General features: G+C 37.4%; 1 protein-coding gene across 12 annotated transcripts in view; it reads left to right on the forward strand.

Annotated features, from left to right (window-relative positions):
* The window catches only part of MEGF10 (multiple EGF like domains 10), a 364824-nt gene that overhangs the window by 261755 nt on the left and 81731 nt on the right, over positions 1–21338 (forward strand). For all 12 annotated transcript variants that reach the window (XM_059916984.1, XM_059916982.1, XM_059916993.1 and 9 more), the window contains one exon: positions 20232–20324. In XM_059916984.1, the coding sequence (XP_059772967.1) occupies positions 20232–20324 (93 nt within the window). The remainder of the gene's footprint in view (positions 1–20231; positions 20325–21338) is intronic.

The raw sequence follows: 21338 nt of genomic DNA on the forward strand, positions 1-21338 counted from the left end.
GCTGCTGCAGAGGAAAGGACTGTTGTGATGAATGTTTCCTTTGTGGTGGACTTGACTCTGTTACCCTGTTTTTGTTAGATTGTGGAGGTCAAATGCTAACTTCAAATTAAAGCTGTAATGGAGGCATTCTGGGCAGTGTGGCTTACAGGGAAGATGCAGGAAGAGGTTTGGGGCCTGGGTCGCCACCCTATTGCCTTGTAGGCCAGCCCTGGTGGTAGAGGATCAGTTCCCATGGATGTGCCCTGGCTGTCTTTGGCAATCATTAAGAGAACTTTGGAACTGTAAATAAGAAGGCTTCACTCCCGCACACTGAACTGTATATGATTTCCTGTGTTTAGCAGAGAGGAGTGTGACAATTGATTACCATAGCACTGAATGAATATTCACAGCTGATTTTTAACTTGGCCACTTTTGTGAAAAAACTGAACTGGCTAGAACTCTGGTCAGTGTTTATATCAAAAATAATTCCTGCTGGTGAACTTTACTCTTGTTTGAATGCCATGTTTCAATAAGCAATGGGTTTTAAACCCAAGTTTTGGGTTAAGAACTTAAAGAATCTGCAGCTCACTTGCCCAGGACTATTTTCCTTCCAGAAGACTGAAATGCCACACAGGGGGCACATTAGGGACGCAGTTAGGCTATTTGCCACATAACTCATACATTTCCACCTATTTCTTCTTTTTATATTGGAATATTATGTTGTATTAGACTGGAATTAACAAAGAGCTTCCCTTTTGGGAGAGAGGGTAACATTTCTTAGAAGCAGCTACCTAGAACATTGTGTTTGGAAGGATTTTGAGGCCATGTCTGTGCTAAGAGAGAAAACAGAGTGACTCATTAATGATTTCTGTCATGGTCATTGGGTGGCCTGAGTGCCCCACATTTGCAATCCCTGTATTAGACTCTGTCTGGCATCCTATGACATTTTGGACCTCTTGAGTCATGGAGATATCAATTGAGATTCCTGAATCATGCACCTGGTCATAGGCTCCTGTTATACCTAACTTCTCCATTTAACTGGGAAGTTTTATGTACTATTCCTGTTCTTGTCTCCAGGCAGAATGCATTTCCTCTTTGTGAGCTGGAATATTTAGCAAGCTAACTCAGGATAATATTGTAAGCAATTTTGTTTAGGGAACGGAAAAAGATTTTCAATGACCACATTTTGCCTCAGTGTCAGCCATCGGAGGGTCCGATGGAGGGGGATCGCAGGCTTGAGGAACTGGCCAAATGGTCAAGGCTTTTGGGAAGAGCTGCGCTGCAGGTACTTGTTTCCCCCACCTGGAGATGATGGAGGGACACATTTAATTCTTTATCCAGGCTTCATGTTATTTTGGTCTTTTGCTGCTGAAAAGTCTTGGGCTCAGATTTTTCAGGATGAGAAGAGCTAGAGTGCAGCCTTGTTTTGGGGGGCTGTGAAGATTCAGCCTTTGGTAGAGGGCTGTTTTGGGGTGAGCTGGGCTTCTCTGGGGGATTCCGGGGAGCATGGTGAGAATTTAGGGGAGGAGGGGCACCTCTGAAGTTGAAGGCAATCAGAGCCTTCTGCTCTGGATTTGTTTGAGTCTCACACTCACAAGCTTGTTTAGTAATAATGTTGTGATCTTGTCAAATATTTCCAAACAACCTTAGTGTGTAGATTCTTTTAAGCAGACCCTTTTGAGTATAGATAAAAGTGAGACAATCCTGTTAAGCTATCCAGAGAAACCCTGAACTGGAAGCAAAATCAGATGGTATTCCTAATTACACCTACCCATGATGCCCTTTCTGCCACTGGCAGTGGATTTTTTCATGTTTCCATAGGGACCCTGTATTCTGTTGCCATGGACCCCGACTTGGTTCAGCGGAATGTACCAGTAAATACTGGGAAAGATTCTTTGTCAACATACTGCACCAGCAGAAATTCCAATTTTCCCACACATCTATTGGAATCTAACTTATGTTTTCTGGTTTTGGTCATTGGTGTCTGCTAGTAGTGAAGACTGGAAATCTGATAATCAATGCAGGGAAACTTTTTTGCTTTATTGATTATAAATGCTTGCTCACTACTTAGGGTTTTATAGATAGAAATCATGAATTTAATAATGATAATAAAAACCACTATGAATTCAAGATAGCCTCCATCTAAACAGATGGAAATCTTGTCTGCTGCCTGTTTTTTCCTTAAGGAAGCCTGACTTTAGAGTCCCATGGAGAGAGGGCCAAAGGGAAACAATGGAAAGCTTTACCTTATCTCTAGAAAATGTTTCTGCAATTTCAGTCTGTGTAGGACAGGTAGAATTTTTACAGTCCTAATAATGTATGCAGTCTCCTTACAGGGATAGATAATAGCTAATATAAAAGCTCAGAACTGAGAAGCAATTTTTTATTGCACTGTGGTTCAAATATTGTTAGAGAAAACTAAAAGTAAGTGAAAAATTACACTTTGATCTAAGTGACCAACCACAAAACATTAACAAGACCAGGTGATGACAGAACTTGCATTTTTTAGTCTGGGATAGCACTTTTACAGGAAATCCAGTGGTAAACCTAGTACATCCCTCCAACCACACACACAGATGCTAAGAGGAGAGGGAGACTGACGCACAGATACAGGCAATGCTCCATGGGCACTGTTGTTTTCTTAAGCTACAGTAATATCCCAAGTTCCAGATGTAGTTTTTTTCTTGATGAATAATTCTTTTTTTTTTTTATTTTAAATTTTATTTATTTATGGGTGTGTTGGGTCTTCGTTTCTGTGCGAGGGCTTTCTCTAGTTGTGGCAAGCGGGGGCCACTCTTCATCGCGGTGCGCGGGCCTCTCACTATCGCGGCCTCTCTTGTTGGGGAGCACAGGCTCCAGACGCGCAGGCTCAGTAATTGTGGCTCACGGACCCAGTTGCTCCGTGGCATGTGGGATCTTCCCAGACCAGGGCTCGAACCCGTGTCCCCTGCACTGGCAGGCAGATTCTCAACCACTGCGCCACCAGGGAAGCCCCAATGAATAATTCTTAAAAAGATTTAAAGGAAATCATCTAGAGCTCCAAGAGAACTATCATATAGAAAAGTGGTCTTCTTAGTTAGGTCACAGAAGGCAGCATGATCTGAAGGTGGACCTCCCTGGCCAGCTGGGCTCATTGGAGGGGCAAAAGCTGTATGGCAAGTCTAAAGATATGTCACCCAAACTGAGGTTTAAGCTTTAAAAACAACTGAGTTAATTTATTGAACTCAGCATGTAATCGAGGGACAGAAAAAGAAATGTGCTACCTCAAATGAAATCCATCTATTGATCCAGGGAGGAGAATGGGTTTCCATAAACTTGGACCCTGGGTATTATCTGTAGCTGCGTGCCCCAGGTGTGAGCTACTGAGTACTCTTCTTGAAGAATTCACTGTTGCATTATCCAGTAAAATTGGGAAATGCCTTGTGCTGGATCCCCTTTCTCAAAAATTTATATTTGACATGTAAATTTTTATTGAAGACTTTGGGAATAATTGGAGTAAACGCATGTCTCAAACTTATTTGGCCATAAAATTCCCTACTCCTCCACCCCTCTTTTCTATTTCTTCTAAGAACATGATGGAACAAATAGTCTCCAGAGTCTACTTATTTGGGAAACAATGCTGTAAGGCATTTGGTTTGCTTTTATATTACCTTAGGCTGATAATTATAAATATTTAACTTTATCAGAGACTCTTTGGATCTTTATTTTCTTGTTTTTTCCCCATCTTTATGGAGATATTATTGACACATAACATTGTGTAAGTTTAAGGTATACACGTGATGATTTGATAGACTTACATGTTGCAAAATGATTACCATAATAGGGTTAGTTAACACCTCCTTCATCTTACATAATTACCACTTCTTTTTCTGTGGTGAGAATATTTAAAATTTACTCTCTTAACAGCTTTCAAGTATTGATATATAATACAATATTGTTATCTGTAGTCACCCTGCTGTACATTAGATCCCAAGAACTTATTCATCATACAACTGGAAGTTTGTGCCCTTGGATAAACATCTCCCCATTTCCCTCACCCCTGCCCCCTGACGCCCAGCCCTGGCAACCACCTTTCTACTCTCTGTTTCTATTAGTTCAGCTTTTTCAGATTCCACATATAAGTGATATCATACAGTATTTGTCTTTCTCTGTCTGACTTATTTCACTTAGAATAATGCCTTCACAGCCATCCATGTTGTCACAAGTGGCAGGATTTCCTTCTTTTTTATGGATGAATAATAGTTCATTGAACATGTGTGTATATGTGTATGTATGTGTGTATATATATATATATATATATATATATATATATATATATAATCTCACATTTTCTTTATCTACTCATCAGCCAAAGGACATTTGGATTATTTTCATAGTTTGGCTATTATGAATGCTGCTGCAATAAACAGGGGAGTGCAGGTATCCCTTTGAGACACTGATTTTACTTCCTTTGGATACGTACCCAGAAATAGGATTGCAGAATCATATGGTAGTTCAATTTTTGATCTTTTGAGTAGCGTCCATACTGTTTTCCATAATGGCTATATCAATTTTCATTCCCACTAACAGTGCACAAGGGTTCCCTTTTCTCTATATCCTCACCAACATTTGTTATCTTGTTTTTGATGATTGCCATTCTAACAGGTGTGAGATGAGGTAATATCTCATTGTGGTTTTGATTTTCATTTTCCTGATGATTGGTGATGACAAGCACCTTTTCACGTACCTGTTGGTGTGTGCTCCTTTTATATATTGTTGAATTCAGTTTGCTAGTATTTTGTTGAGGATTTTTGTATCTCTATTCATCAGAGATATTGGCCTGTAAGTTTTTTTTTTTTTTATAGTGTCTTTGTCTGGTTTTGGCATCAGGGTAATGATGGCCTCGTAGAATGAGTTTGGGAGTTTTAGCATAGTTTGAGAAGGATGGGTATTAACTCTTCTATATATTTTTGGTAATGTTTTCATGTGAAACTGTCCAGTCCTGGACTTTTGTTTGTTGGAAGTTTTTTGGTTACTGAGTCAAATTAACTGCTACTAATTGGTCTGCTCAGATTATCTACTTCTTGATTCAGTCTTGGAAGACTGTATATTTCTAGGAATGTTTCCATTTCTTCTAGGTTGTCCAATTAGTTGACATATAACTGTTTGTAGTATTCTCTTATGATTGTTTGCATTTCTGTGGTATGAGTTGTAATTTTTCATTTTTTATTTTATTTATTTGGGTCCTCTCTCTCTTTTAATGAGGCTGACTAAAGGCTTATCAAATTTTGTAATCTTTTCAAAAAACCAGCTCTTGGCTTCATTGACTTTTTCTATTATTTTGGGGACTATTTTATTTATTTCTGCTCTGATCTTTATTATTTCATTTCTTCCTCTAACTTTGGGCTTTGTTTGTTCTTCTTTTTCTAGTTCCTTAGTTAGGTTATTTATTTGCGATTGTTCTTATTTCTTGAGGTAGACCTGTATTGCTATAAACTTCCCTCTTAGAATTGCTGTTGCTGTGTCCCATAGATTTTGGAAAGTTGTGTTTTTATTTTCATTAGTCTCAAGGTATTTTCTGATTTCATCTTTGATTTCTTCATTGATCCATTGTTTTTTTTAGTAGCGTGTTGTATGGTATCCATGTATTTGTGTTTTTTCCCATTTTTCTTATTGTAATTGATTTCTAGTTTCATTTATGTTGTGGTTGGAAAAGGTGCTTGATATAATTTCTGTTCTAAATTTGTTGAGACTTGTTTTGTGACCTAGCATGTGATCTATCCTGGAGAACATTCCATGTGCCCTTGAAAGAATGTGTATTCTGCTCCTTTTGGGTGGAATGTCCTGTAGCTATCTATTAAGTCCAACTAGCCTAGTAAATCATTAAGGTCACTGTTTTCTTATTGATTTTCTGTCTGGATGTTCTTTCCATTGATGTGAGTGGGGTGTTAAAGTCCCCTAGTCCTCCCAAGTTGATTTGTACATATAAGTGATATTATATAATATTTGTCTCTGTCTGACTTACTTCACTTAATATGATAATCTCTAGTTCCATCTATGTTGCCACAAATGGCATTATTTCATTCTTTTTTATGGCTGAGTAATATTCTATTGTATATATATTCCACATCTTCTTTATCCATTCATCTGTCAATGGACATTTAGGTTGCTTCCATGTCTTGGCTATTGTGAATAGTGATGCTATGAACATTGAGTTGCATGTATCTTTTTGATTTAGAGTTTTCATCTTTTCTAGATATATGTCCAGGAGTGAGATTAGTAGATCATATGGTAACTCTATTTTTAGTTTTTTAAGGAACCTCCATACTGTTTTCCATAGCAGCTGCACTGTTTCCCACTAACAGTGTAGGAGGGTTCCCTTTTCTCCACACCCTCACCAGCATTTATTATTTGTAGACTTTTTGATGATGGCCATTCTGACCAGCGTGAGATGATACCTCATTGTAGTTTTGGTTTGCATTTTTCTAATAATTTGCAATGTTGAGCATCTTTTCATTGCACACATCTTTTGTATCCATTCATCTATTGGTGGGCATTTGGCTTGTTTTCATATCTTAGCTAATGTGAATAATGGTGCAATAAACATGGGAGTGTGTATATCTTGTTGACATCCTGTTCATATCAGAATATTCTAAATTTGACTATATACTTACCTTTACCAGTGTGTTGTGTATTTTCATATTTTTATGTTAATTAGCATCCTTTTATTTCAGCTTGAAGAACTCCTTTTAGCATTTCTTAAAGGCAGTTATGGTGGTGATGAAGTCCCTCAGCTTTTGTTTGTCTGGAAGAGTTTTTATTTCTCCTGCATTTGAAGGGCAACTTCACTGGATAGAGTGTTCTTGCTTGGCAGTTGTTGTCTTTTGAAACTTTAAACACATCATTCCATTATCTCCAGGCCTCTAAGGTTTCTGCTGAGACATCTGCCCATAGTTTTATGAGGGCTCCCTTGTAAGTCACAAGCTTCTTTTCTCCTGCTGCTTTTAAGATTCTCTCTTTGTCTTCAACATTTGACAGCCTTATTATAATATGTCTTAGAGAAGATGTCTTTAAGTTAAATTTGTTTGGTGACTTATGAGGGTCATGTACTTAAATATCCAAATCTCTCCCACATTTGGGAAATTCTCAGCCATTATTTATTTAAATAAGCTTTCTGCCTCCTTTTCCCTCTCTTTTCTTTCATGACTTGCTGTTGACTTCCTTTATGGTACCCCAAAGTTTATATAGGCTTTCTTCACTCTTTTTTATTCTTTTTTTCTTTGTTCTCCTCTGACAGGATAATATTAAAATATCTGTCTTCCTCTTCACAGATTCTTTTTTCTGTTTGATAAATTCTTCTGTTGATGCTCTTTATTGCACTTTTCATTTCATTCATTATATTCTTCAGATCCAGAATTTGTTTGGTTCTTTTTTATGATTTTTATCTCTTTGTTAAACTTCTTGTATTGTGTATTATATTCCTGATCTTATTGAATTGTCCTTCTGCATTTTCTTGTAGCTTATTGAAATTCCTTTTAAAAAAAGCTATTTTGAATGCTTTACTGGGTAAATCGCAGATCTCCATGTCTTTGATGTTGGTTACTGGAGGATTATTGTGCTCCTTTGGTGATGTTATGTTTCCTTGATATTTAATGTTCCTTGAATTCTTTCGTTTCTGTTTTCACATTTTCAGTAGCAGTCACCTCCTCAGTCTTTACTGACTGACTTTGGCAGATAAAATATCTTCTGTCAGCTCTGCTAGGGACTCTGAGGCTTTTCCAGACCTTCTATTGATATGCCTGCTCCATGCTTCTTGCTCCCTCTTGTATGAGAATTCTCAAACTTGTATGCCTTCTCTACATCCTGCAATGCACTGGGCCAGTACTAACAGCCTGCCTTTTGCCTTCCCAAGGGCAGAACTAAAACTCAAGTTGGTGGTCTCTCCCTGGTCTGCAGATTGGGACCAGCTTTCTTCATGTGTTCAGTAGCAATTTGCCAAAATTCATTCTCACCACTGCTGGGAGCATGCACAGAAAGCTGGACAAAAAGTAGGGGGTGGTGTTGGGTGAGGTACACTGAGCACTGGGAATGCCCATGGGCCAGTTGGGGGTATCCACAGGCTAGACATCCCCTCTGGCTCATGGGTGGGCTCATAGGTGTGACACAGGTCATAGGATCCACATTCCTTTAATGCCCTCTGAGATTTCTATCTGTTTCTCTCCCAGACTCTTCCCTCCCCCAAGTCATACAGCTCACGACTCCATACTGTGGATGTGGAGAGGGAGAAACAGGCCTCTTTGGCAAAGTTCTACACAGCTGGGGAAGCTGTCCACTCACTCACACGCAGTAGCTTTCCCCCACATGAGAAATCACAGGCCAAGAAGGACTCTCTCGGCATGAGCTATGCTGCCTTGGTAGGAGGGGTAATGTGTATAAAGTCTAACTGTTCCTCTTACCTTCTCCAGTGTGTACAAACTTGTATTTTTTTTGCTCCAGTGATGTCCTGGAGCTTCTCTGCTGGAAACCTGTACTTCTACAAAGGCTCTCTCATCCATGGGTGATTGTCTAAGACATTGTTCTCCAGGGGCTTCTGGGCCATGGCCAAGATGGACTGGAGACAGTTCACGGGCCACTCAGTGTCCACAGCTGGGACTGAGATCTGTACGCCTATTACCTGAAGCACAGGTGGGTGAGGCTGCTTCTGGGTCCCTTAGTGTATGGTGCTGGATTCCATAGCTCCCACAAAGGCAGTTTTATCTATGGGTGAGTGCTGAATTATTGTTCTCGAGGAGGGATACCATGATAGATATGTCAGGCATGTTGGCTGTGTTACTCTGTAATTTCTTCTAAGGACAGTGATGTCTGTTTTAACAACTGAAAAAAGGGAAATATTTAGTTGAGTCATGACAGAATATAGCAGGCACTTCCTTCCCTTCACCATAGCATAGATGATGTACCTGTTTACTATCTACATCAATTGGTACAGCATTGGCTGGGCCTCTCCTCCAAGTATTGAGCTATTAGTAACAGCTATTTCATGGCAAACAGGTGTTTACCAGAAGTGATGTTGTCAGTGAGTCAATGCATGTGAAGCAGATCTTGATATTAAATTCAAAATAGCTGTATAAATGATTGGCAGCAGTTACGGGGCTAAATACTAAAATTAAGAGAAAAGGACAGTTAAGTGTAAAATGTGATCTGTCAAAGAACTTAAAAGCTTTTTATTCTGAACATTTTAGGACCTTCACTGATTTTTTATAAAGCAGGCCAATAGTCTTTGCTGGAGGTGGCAAACTAGAGGCTGGATGATTTGATACATAATTATATTTTGTTTGGTCTACATAGTATTTACATTTAAAGAACTTTTAACATAAAACCTAGGACTTTCATCTTCCACAGAAAAATCAGCGTATTGGTAACACTGGCTCGACATTCTTATGTGGCAATAGGCAGGAGATACTGAAGGGGAGCCTACCCTTTTATTTATTTATTTTTAATTAAGGTGTAATTGACATATAATATTACATTAGTTTCAGGGGTACTGCATAATGATTCAATATTTGTATATACTGTGAAATGGTCACCACAATAAGTCTAGTTAACGCTTGTCCCCATACATAGTTACAAAATGTTTTTTTCTTGTGATGAGGACTTTTATGATCTATTCTCTTAGCAACGTTCAAATATGCAATACAGGATTATTAACTATAGTCACCATCCTGTACATTACATTCCCATGACTTATTTATTTTATAACTGGAAGTTTGTACCTTTGACCCCCGGGAGCTGCCCTTTTTAGATGAGCCCAGGCTCTCTGAGTTTCCCAGACCTTACCTGACCTACTTACTCTTCTCATTGATCCCCCCTGGCTCCTGCAGGCATTTGAGTTTGTGTTCCCTAGTTTTTATGAGGCATTCTAGTAGCAAAGTTTCTGCTGCCAGCTTTCTCTTAGACGTTTGATCCTCCCCTATTTAAAGAAATTCTGCCACTTAATTTATACATTTGGTTTAAGCCTTTCATACTGAAATGCAAATGTCCCTGACGAAGGAAATAACCCCTTAGCTGTTATAACTAGCTGTTGATTCTTGGGTATGAGGACTCTGTTTATTCTCAAGCTAGTGTAGACAGGGAAGGAGAGCGGAAAGAACATTAGGGCACCAGAGTCCAAAAGGAAATGTCCAGGGACCACCAGCTAGGAGGGAGGAGGGGCGGGTATACTGAATGGGAAAATGGTAACTATGACCGTTACTGCCCTCTTCACTTTCCCTAGGACTGTCCTTTATTATTAACATGTGATTCAGATGTACTGGAAAGCTGGAAGCAAAGTGTCTGGAAGCAAGTATCAGCAAGATGAAATAGGGCAGATGAGGAAATGCCATGGGGTGCAAAATGTGCTGTGGGAAAGAATATTTGTCAAAGAATTCCATGGCTCCGTAGAGAGTTGGTCGGGCCAAGAGGAATGCCAGTCAAAAAACAGAAGAGTCTGGTATGGCACTTCCTGTAGAATTGCCATGCTTTCCTAGTAGACATAAACATGACAGGACTGGGAGGGAAATAATTTGTCACAAATGAAGGTACCTTCCTTCTGGTTTCTTCTCTAAACTGTCTGCTGATGATTTTGAAATCCTTCTCAAATTGAATCAGTTTGCAGTGGTATCAATAGACCAGTTGTAGGCTGAGTTGTTAGGAATTTGTGCTTAGGAAAATTAGAGTTTATTCCAGCACTCCTTAACTTTTTGAAACTGTGGTCCATTAGGATCATGTTACTAATGTTACTTAAGTCTGATTTAACTTAGAGACACAATGTGGGAGTTGTGGCCAGAATAGATAATGCCTGTGTATGTGTGGAATTAAGCTGAAAACTCTTTCCATTTTTAAATAAATGAATAGGATTACGTGCTCCACAGTTGGTATTACAATCCCTTGTGTGGAATCCATTACAATAGTCAATTTCAACACGAACATTTTTTCTGCATTGTGCGTTTGTAGTATTAGCATTTCCCCAAGTAAATGTCTTGGGAGGCTCTAAAGCCAATATCTTCATAAACATTTGGAGAGCCCACCCACCAATGACCAGACTCTTACTGAAACTGCAAAGTGTGTTCAGTGTTTTAGTGTTAGCTCAGATTTTTTTTTAATATGTCTTATTTGTATAGAGAGAGGTCTCTGACCCTTTGTGGAAGTTCTCACATTCTACCTTTCTTTTTTTAAAATAGCTTTACTGAGGTAAAATTGACATAAAATATACAGCACAGATTTAAGTGTACAATTTGATAGGTACTGACATATGTCTACAACCATGAAATCATCATGTCAATCATGATAGTGAACTTGTTCATCACATACATATATTTACTCACATCCCTTTGTAATTCCTCCCAGCCATTCCTACCTGCATCTCTTACCCCCTGGTAACCACTGATCTGCTTTCAGTAACTTCAGGTTAGTTTGCATTTGCTAGAGCTTTATACAAATGGAATCACAGTGTGTTCTCTTTTATGTCTGGTCTCTTTCACTCAGCATAATCACTTTTAGATTCATCCATATTGTCATGTGTATCATTGATTCGTTCCTTTTTATGGCTGAGTAGTATTCTGTTGTATAGATATACCATAACTTATTCTTTCATCTGTTTATGGACACTTGTATTATTTCCAGATTTTGGCAACTACAAATAAAGCTGCTCTGAGAACTTGTGTACAAGTCTTTGTATGGACTTATGCTTTTATTTCTTTTGGGTAATACCTAGGAGTGGGATAGCTGAATCATTTGGTACTTGTACATAGTGTTTGGAGATGCTTTATTTGTAATAGCCCAAAACTGGAAGTAATCCAAATGTCCATAAACGATTTAAGAAACTGACAAAATTTTCCAGAATAGTTGTCCACTAGCAATGTATGAGAGTTCCAATTCCTCTAATCCTTGCTAATACTTGGTACAGTCAGTCTTTAATTTCAGTCATTTGAATAGATATGTAATATTATCTTATTGCAGTTTTAATTCATACTGTTCTAGTGACTAATGATATTGAGCATCTTTTCATGAGCTTATGTGCCATTAGTACATCTTCTCTGGTGAAGTGTGCAAATCTTTTGCCTATTTATTTATTTGTAATTGAGCTGTTTATCTTCTTATTTAGTATTTTTGTATATTCTGAATACAAGTTCTTTATCAGCTATTTTTTTTTATAAATACTTCTTCCATTCTGTGACTTATCTTTTCATACTCTTAATGGTATTTTTTGAAGAGCAGAAGTTTTTAATTTTGATGGATAAATTTATTAATTTGTTCTTTTGCAAGTTGTATTTTTTGGTGGCATATCTAAGAAATCTTTGCCCAGCTCAAGGTCATAAAGATTTTCTCCTATGTTTTTTTCTAGAGGTTGTATACTTTTAGGTTTTATGTTTAGGTTTATGATTCATTTTGAGTTAATATTTGTATATGGTGAAAAATTATGTATCTATATTTATTTATTTGCCTATGGATATCCAAATTTTCCAGCATTGTTGAAAAGACTGTTCTTTCTTCACTGAATTGCCTTTGTGCCTCTATCAAAGTATAATTGTCCATACATGTTTGGATTTATTTCTGGACTCTATTCCATTCCATTGATCTATTTGTCTATATTTACATCAATATCACACTGTCCTGATTACTGTAGTTTTTAAGTCTTTAAATCAAGTAGTATTAGCCTTTATCTTTTTCAAAGTTATTTTGGCTATGGTAGGTACTTTGTATTTACATATGAATTTTAAAATCTGGTTGTCAATTTCTACCAAAGAAGCTGCTGGGATTTGGACTGATGTTGCATTGAATCTGTCAATCTATTTGGGAGAAAATTGATCTTAACAATAATGAGTCATCTGATTCATAAATAATGTCTCTCTCTCTATTTAGAGAGAATATCCCATATATTCTGCTGTTGTTGGGTGGAGTGTTCTGTAAATGTCAAATGGGTCACTTTCGTTGATAGTTTTGTTTAATTCTTTAATTTCTCTAAGCAGTGTTGCTAGTTCTTAGTGTATAGGTCTTTCACATCTGTAGTCAGATTTATCCCTAAGTTTTTCATGTTTTTGGTGTTATTATAAATGGCTTTTAAAATTTCAATTGCTGATTGTTTCTTGCCAGTATATAGAGGTATAATTAAGTTTTTTATATTGGTTTTTATCTGCAAACTTGTTAAACTCTCATTATTTTAGTAGCTTTTTTTGTAGATTTCCATCAGACTTTCTATACATACATACATATATTTCAATAATCTATAAATAAAGGCAATTTTACTTCTTCCTACCCAATCTGGATGTCTTTTACTTCTTTTTTCTTGCATTATTACCTTGCTAGAACCTTCAGTAGAATGCTGACTAAAAATTATAAGAGTAGACATCCTTGTCTTGTTCCTAATCTAAGGGGTCAAGAGAATTTTTTTCAGGAATGGATGTTGGATTTTTCCAAGTGCTTTTTGGACATTTTTTGAGATAACTATTTTCTGCTATTATATATATATATTTTTCAATTTAGGAACTGACTCACCAGAAAGATCTTCCAAAGGGGCAGTGTATGTTCGGAATCATGTTTGGCTGTGATAAGTAGATATCTGAAAAATAGAAACATATATAGAGGAATTTTTAATTTTTATGTAATGAAAAGTCTGGAAGTGAGTGGTTTATGGCATTTATTCATCCATGCAAGAAATTCAGAGCAAAGTGTTTCATGATTCCCTGGGCCCTTCCCTCAGATCTGCAGATTCAGCCTTTTTGTCTACACACCTGGCATCAGGAAGAAGAGATGGAGGACTGCTCTTACTATTGATCTCTCCCTCTATACTGTTTCCACATGGACACATCAATCCAGAAAGAGGGATGGAAATGTGGTTTATTGCTGGTCACACCATTGTCCCTGGTGAAAGTGGCATTCTGTTAATAAAGGTGGAAGGAAGACTAGACATTATGTATACAATTAGAGATGTCTGCCAAAGACACTGCTGGTAATCACTCTTTGTACTTGTCCTTCACAGCCATGAAAGCGCCATCAAGAATGGAAGGAAAGGAATTTTAGATATGGATTTTTAAAAATACATTTACCAAGTGCAACTTTCTAGACTTCCAGTGTTTTCTCACTCTCCATGACTGATCAGCAGTCTATGCACGTCACATATATGGACCACTGGTGGCTGTGGGATGAGAGCCCCTGACCCTATGCAGTGGGTTATGTAACCTTGGGGATGGGATGAAAAGAGGATGGAGTATGAGGCAGCTGCTTTTGGCACCTCTTTCCTGCAGCTTTATTACAAAGGTGTCTACTTCCTCAGCTCAGATGTTCTCTCTTTCCTGAGACCCTCCTTGTTCTGACTCTAGTTGGAATCAATTGCTCCCTCTCCTCAGCTGCCACAGTATTTTTATGATGACTTTTTGAGATGTAATTCACATACCATACAATTCAGCTATTTAATGTGTATAATTCAGTGGGGTTTTTAAAGCATATTTACAGAGTTGTACAATCAGCACACAATCAACTTTAGAGTATTTTTATTTCCTCAATAAAACCCTGTATCCATTAGCCATCACCCGACATTCACCCTCAGTCCCTTCCAGCCCTAGACAACCACTAATACACTTTCTGTCTCTATAGTTTTGCCTATTTAGACTTTTCATATAAATGGAATTGTTGAATATGGTTCAGAGTATTTGTTCATAATTCTGTATTACATCTGCATTCTGCTCTGCAGTTAGGTTTTGTGGAGCCTGTATTTGACCTCCTCTGCAGACTAAGAGTTCCCGGTCTGCCATCTTTGTATCCATAGTAGTGCCTAGTAATGTGCCTGCTACCTCAGTAAATATTAAATTGAAGGAAAAGGGAATTCTCTTCCTTTTTATAAACAAACACAATAAGGTGGGCTACAATGTAATGTCTGCAAATATGAAAACAAAATGATTCCTGTCTGTAGTGAATACTGTAGTAACAATTAGATTTTTGTAAAGACTTTGCATGTAATTGGCCTCAAACAAAAGTATGTAGTGGGTAAAGTTTATCTTAGGAGTCAACTCTCTGCTTTCTTTCTCTTCCTCCTTTGAATCTTCTAATTCCCGACTCGCAGTTGTCCAGTACACCTGCCCTAATATCTGACCCAGCACAGCTACTACCATCCTTTTCCCTCCTGCCTCCCCACTGCCATCAAAACTCATCAGAAGTTTTGGTCCACTGGGATTCAGGCACCTGGGTTCACTCCTACTTATGCCTCTAATGCCAGCTGCAAATATTGGGAAAATCATTCCATTTTCCCAGTCCCCATTTTCTTGCCTGAAAAATGCGGAAATGACGTTCAGTAAAGGCACCTTTAACTCTAAAAATCTATGTTCCTCTGTAGCAACTCCGAATAAAATATGAGCAAAAATAAGATTTGTCGCTTTTGCTCTTTATTCATGACATCAAGATAAAAGACACTTCTGGGGAAAGATGGATTAGGTGGAAGGTGTGTGTTTCTAATCGACAGTTATTTTCAAGAGATACTTTGATCATGGAAACATTTTTCAAATTAACTTAAATGCATTGATTATAATATATCCTCTAGGACACAGTAGGTACTGTGTTTAGAGATACAATTGGTTTAAAGGAGTCTTTAGTCTGCCCACTCTTACTTTCACCTTTCTGCCATACTCTAGGTGTAAATCCAAAGGGAAATGTATATGGCAGAAGAGAAAACTATTGAGTATAGTTAGTAGCTCTCAGTATTAAAGGCAAATATTTACAAGTGAAAGGAATGAGATCCATGTCACTGGTAATGGGATTTAGGAGCTAAGGCTGAAATAGGAGCCTAATTAGAGAAGATTCCAGGGTCATCGGGTCAGTCCTCACCTGTCCATCAGGCAGACAGGCTGTCCACAGCTTTCAATTCATAGATGTGGCATGTTCTTCTCATCAGTGTCTCTTGCCCCCCAGTTCTTGAGGGAGAAGATGCCTTGGCTGCTTCTTGCAACTTGATGTGTCTGCAGCGGTGTACCAAGTATGGGTCCACATATTCACCTTACATCTGGTCTCTATAAAAGATTACTGAAAACTCAGAATGTAATATTAATGATTTTCTTAAAGAGAGATGTGAAAAAGAATCATATTGGATAGATTGTCTTTGCTAGCATTTTCCTGGTTTTAATTGCCCTTTTAAAAATAAGAATAGGATAGGGAATAAAATGACAGTTTCCATGGATGAGAAAGCCATATTTAGGATAGTTCTTTTGTGCTTGTCCTTGAAATCTAAGCTATTGAACATTTGCTACAGGAGACCTCTGTTCCCTTTCTCGTTTCCAGCTGACTTTGGAATTTTCTATATGACAAATTCATGTCTTTAACTCACCTTGGGTTCTCACGTGGAGTTTGTTAGTCATAAAACTCAGCACCCAGAGTAGGTGGCATTTGAGGCTAAAAGAGGAAAGATGAAGCTAGGGTAGGGATCTAGCTCAGTCAGTTTCCTAGAGGCAGGCTCTGTGTTTGTTACCACATATGCCATGGTTAGTGTTACTACAACTTGGAGAGTTGGGACATCAGAGAACACAGAGTTTTCTAGCTCGCTCTCTTCTCCTCTGCTGTCTCTCTTTGCTCCCACTGGTCTTGTGGGTGCTTGGTGAGAGCTGCTGCTAAATGTGGAGAGTCCCAAGCTGTGGGATAGGGCATGGAACACAGATGGCACTTGTGTGACAGTCTAATGTCATGTGGAGATTCTGCACCATGGCAGGAGAATTTCGTGTTCTTTCCTTTGAGAATCTGTACCAATAATATTTTCCATTACTTAGATCATTATTTGACTTTAGACTTCAATGCTTCAAGTTGATTCCTTTGACTCTAGCTTTAATTAAGAAAAAAAATCATTAGGAAAGCAGATTGCCCCTTCCAATTCCTAATTAACTTACAGACTAATTTGTTTTCTGCTAACTATCTATTTACGTTTTGCTTCAGACTTTAGCCAAATGTTATTATTTCAAGATTTTCATAGAAATAATCTAGATTTTTAAAATTACCATGATAGGATTTTTTTCCATCTATTACAGTTGACTGGACTTCTTGGTGTTTATTTCATAAAACACAAAGTTCATATCATCAGGAATCAAACATGAGAGTATTCGTATGATTATTCAGCAATCTCAAAGCATTTTGAAGCAGATCTCCTTTGATTTTTACATATAGAAATTCACTTAATATCCTTTTTTGTAATCAACAAAACAAGAGTAACAAAAAACAATCAATTGGTATCCAAGCATAAGCAATTCTGATTCCTAATCTTCTGGGACCCAGGTTTAGCTTATCATGCATTTCTTTACCCATTTTAGTAAAGGCCATCTTGATATTGGAGGAAAGGTTCTAGACCTGTTTGCTCTGTCTTACCTTTCTTTCTGGTTGATTCAGGTGGGTACAGTGGAAATCTTTTGGGGTTACTCAGGGGCTAAGAGCCAACACAACTACAACTAAAACCACAGTTTAATCTGCATTCTGTATGGTGACTGTGCATATGAAGGAAGTAGTTTAGGGGAGAGAAAGATGTGTAGTAAAAGAAGGTGAAAAGGAAGATAAGGAGTGAGAAAATGAAAGGAGACAGAAAAAAGGGGAGGAGCAAATTGAGACCTTCCCATGGAACACCCCCAAAAACCTTCCTCTCCTGGTCACCCGCTCTTTGTAGATAGGAAACCCCAGGTTGCTGTCATCCAATCCAGTGTCCTGGGAACCCAGAGATTTTCCAAGTTTCAAATAGTGGAACTGATTTTTCTGTCAAATGAAATTATGTGTAGATGCCTAAGATATAAAGACAAAGTAGTGTTTTATTAATATAGATATACCTTATAAGTTAACATTTGTAACATTTTCTTAGTGTAAAATTAATGGGTGAGACCAACAAGAGTATTTTAAATAAACAGAAAAATTTGAAATTTGAGGATATGAATGATACTTCTTTTCATCAACCGTCATATCCAATTTCTGTGTTTTCTTTTAGGTGCACACTATCAGAAAACTCTGGTTTCATATTAAAGAGATCTAGTATCTGATTTTTAAAACTTCTCAAAATATACAAACAGAATTTTAAATAGTTTTAGTATCTTGACGCAGGATAAATTGGGAATTTGATGTCTGAAGGCTGATCACTAACAGTATGTTGCAAGCATAGATGCCATCAGTACAAAAGACAAGTTAGACCAAGCACGGTCAAATTTACATATTTACAATGGGTGCCAGCACTCTCTGTAAGATGGGGGTGTCCTGGCTACCATAAAACAGTGTGATACAGGGTCCAGAACATGCCCTACACAATTAGAACTGGGCCTTCTGTGGCATTTAGTTGAACCTTGCGTACTCTAGTTATGGTATTTTGCTGGCTTATACATGTATAGCTAAATTTTAAGAAATAACAGTACAGAGCTATGGCCTTTTGAATGAATGACCCATCTGCAATATCAAACATGCATAGAAATGGCTGGAGGCACTGAACCCTGAGATTAGCACATGTCGACTTAACCTGGCAGCAGAAGTCAACATGTTGTAGGGCAGTGTGTTCATATGTTACAGGCAGATTTTGCTTCTCATTATAATTAAATACGTAATTGTATCAAGTATTATGAGGTTGCTAAGCATCTCCTTGGAACTCTAGTGTCAAAATCTCTAGCTCATCTGGCCTGATACCCCTCACCAAATTGCCTGGATGCTAAAGAATTATTCTAGTAATAGGACATAAATGTGTATTTCCTGAAATTTTGGTCACTTCATTTTGTTGCAGTGTCCTCATCAGGTGACCTACCTGATAGTTTATTTCTTATAACAAATTTATATCTTTCATTAGAATATTCCCAGCTAATTCTCAGAATAAAGTCCTGACACCTTAGTTTGGTTTTCAAAGTGTCTCTCTCTTTCCAAAGCTATTGCTCCAAACACTGCACCCAAACAGATCTTCTCATTTCCATTTGTTTTTCTTTCTACTGCTTGCTTCTGCTTTCTCTTCATCTAAAATGCCTTTCATTTATATCTCTTCATGTCTAAATCTTTTTGATAAAAACCTTAGAAGTGATTATCACTTTTGGTCCAGCAAAATATATTATATACGTATATCCTGTACTATATATACATATATATACACAACATATATAAATATATATACACAACATACATAAATATATATATACAACATATATAAATATATATGCACAATATAGACTTACACACAGTATATAAATCACACAAAAGAATATAATGACATAGAAAGATTTTTTTCTCATTATACTAAGTGGGAAGGCAAATTGAAAAATATTATGATTCTCTTTTTTTTTTCCTTAAGAGAGAGGTTTATTTTGCTTATTGGTATTTTATGTTTGGACAGTAGACCTGTTTTACTTTTGTAATAAGACATGAATTAATAAAACTTATCTCTAAAGCATAGGATACCTTATCCCATCCTTAAATGAAATTCTGGAACATCTGAAATCCAAACTCTTCCAAGTTGTTCTCACAATTACTCATATATCCAGGTATTTTAAAGAAGATTTAACCAACCTGAGTGGCACTAATGTTGAGGATAATGCTGATGTTCAACACAGCATATTTCTGATCCCTTTCTATCGCCCACTGAGCTTTCCTTTGGAAATCATCAGACTACTCATCCACTCATGTTTGCAATGATACCCCTTATTTTCATGGGTTGGGTCACACCAGTGATATTCACTAACAAAAGAGGAATTGAGATTTACTATTTCCTGAAGACCTGGGTGACATTTTTCGAATATTCTCCTCAACAGAAAAAGAGCATCTAAGTCTGCTGTGTCATGGTTGTGAATAACATGTGCACAAAGAAATTTGACTATTGTTTCTAGTGAAGGTATTATGTAAAGGGAATACCTTTCAGACTACTCTTGTCGCCCTGGAGTCCTGAGATCTTGCTTTGTGGTTTGTTTGTGTATCCATATACGCTCCTCCTGAAACAAAGAGGATATATTTGGTAGTCACTGATAATTTTTTTAAAAAGTGGATTAGGCAATTTTCCTTGAAACTTCTTTGCTAATTTAGCATGAAGTAGAATTATATAGTAGAAATGAAGGAATTTATTTGGAGGTATCAAAATAAGAAGGGGAATTGTTTGGTTACACAGAGGACTGTAAGAGGGCTGAGGAACGGATTGAAGAAAATTATCAAGCATGCATGTTGTTTTTAAGTGATACTTGAGACTGAGATGTGAAACAGCTGTGTTGTTGGGGTTTTTTTCTTGTGCCAACTTTCCTTATTTGATTGATTTTTCTCTCTGACAGCCCATTGTGCTGATAAATGTGTCCATGGTCGCTGCATTGCTCCAAACACCTGTCAGTGTGAGCCTGGCTGGGGTGGGACCAACTGCTCCAGTGGTAAGTTTCCACCTGCTGTTGTCTGTCTCCGGATGTTTTTGCTGTATGGGCCTCTTGTCTGCAGATTACATGAGCCACAGGTTTCCCTCTTCATCCAAATACAGAACGTGGTGTAGATTCCCAATCCAACTCACGAATACTGTTTCTTTTAAATCTCTACATGTATTATACACAGAACTGTTATGAATAGAGTATAAAGAAAGGTACTTGGAAAGAAGATTTCAATCATCTGATTCTGGTACTTCTGTGAATATCAATGCATTTTCCAGGGTAGGGTCCAGAAGTTAGATTCCTTAACTCAGTAAGGCAGTTTTGGTAACACAGCTACTGTATTCCTGCATCTGTTTGTACTTGTTTGTTTATCTAATATATTTTCTTGGTGATGAAAACTTACCGCTTGTTGGTTCTAAAGCAGAAGTAAAATTGATATTTTCAATGCTTAACATATTAATCTTTGAATTCTGAGGTGCAAATAATAAGTACTTGCTTAGATTACTGGGGAGAATTATTGGTAATAAATGAAAATTCATGAACATTTAGGTATTAAATCAATTCATAATATAGTATATAATTTTTCTCCATTATGTTAGAATTATAATTGTAAAATGATGGTGTTTTGGACTATAAGCAGATTGCACTTAAAATCCTGTATTCATTATTATGAGGATTAAATGATGGAATGTCATGTAATACAGTTGCTTTTCTAAATTTCACAGTTAAAACTTAGGTCTTCTGGCTAACTCCTTGCTGTGCGTGTAATTGTGCACTCTTCCTGTTCCTTTATACTTCGTTTTGCCTTGAAAAATGTGAGAAGGAAGTGAAGTGCAACTAAATTGTAATGCATGAAACGTTTACATTTAGAGAAAGGGAAAAATAGTTTTAAAAATTAGCAGACTCTCGTGACAACGCAACTTTGTCCTCCCTGCTACCAAAGAATTTTCTGAAACTAGTCCAAAAGAACTTCAAGCTATGTAGATAAGCTGGTTTTAAGAAATTTTACTTGCTTCCATTTGG

Source organism: Balaenoptera ricei, chromosome 3 (assembly GCF_028023285.1).
Source record: "Balaenoptera ricei isolate mBalRic1 chromosome 3, mBalRic1.hap2, whole genome shotgun sequence".
Classification (NCBI taxonomy): domain Eukaryota; kingdom Metazoa; phylum Chordata; class Mammalia; order Artiodactyla; family Balaenopteridae; genus Balaenoptera; species Balaenoptera ricei.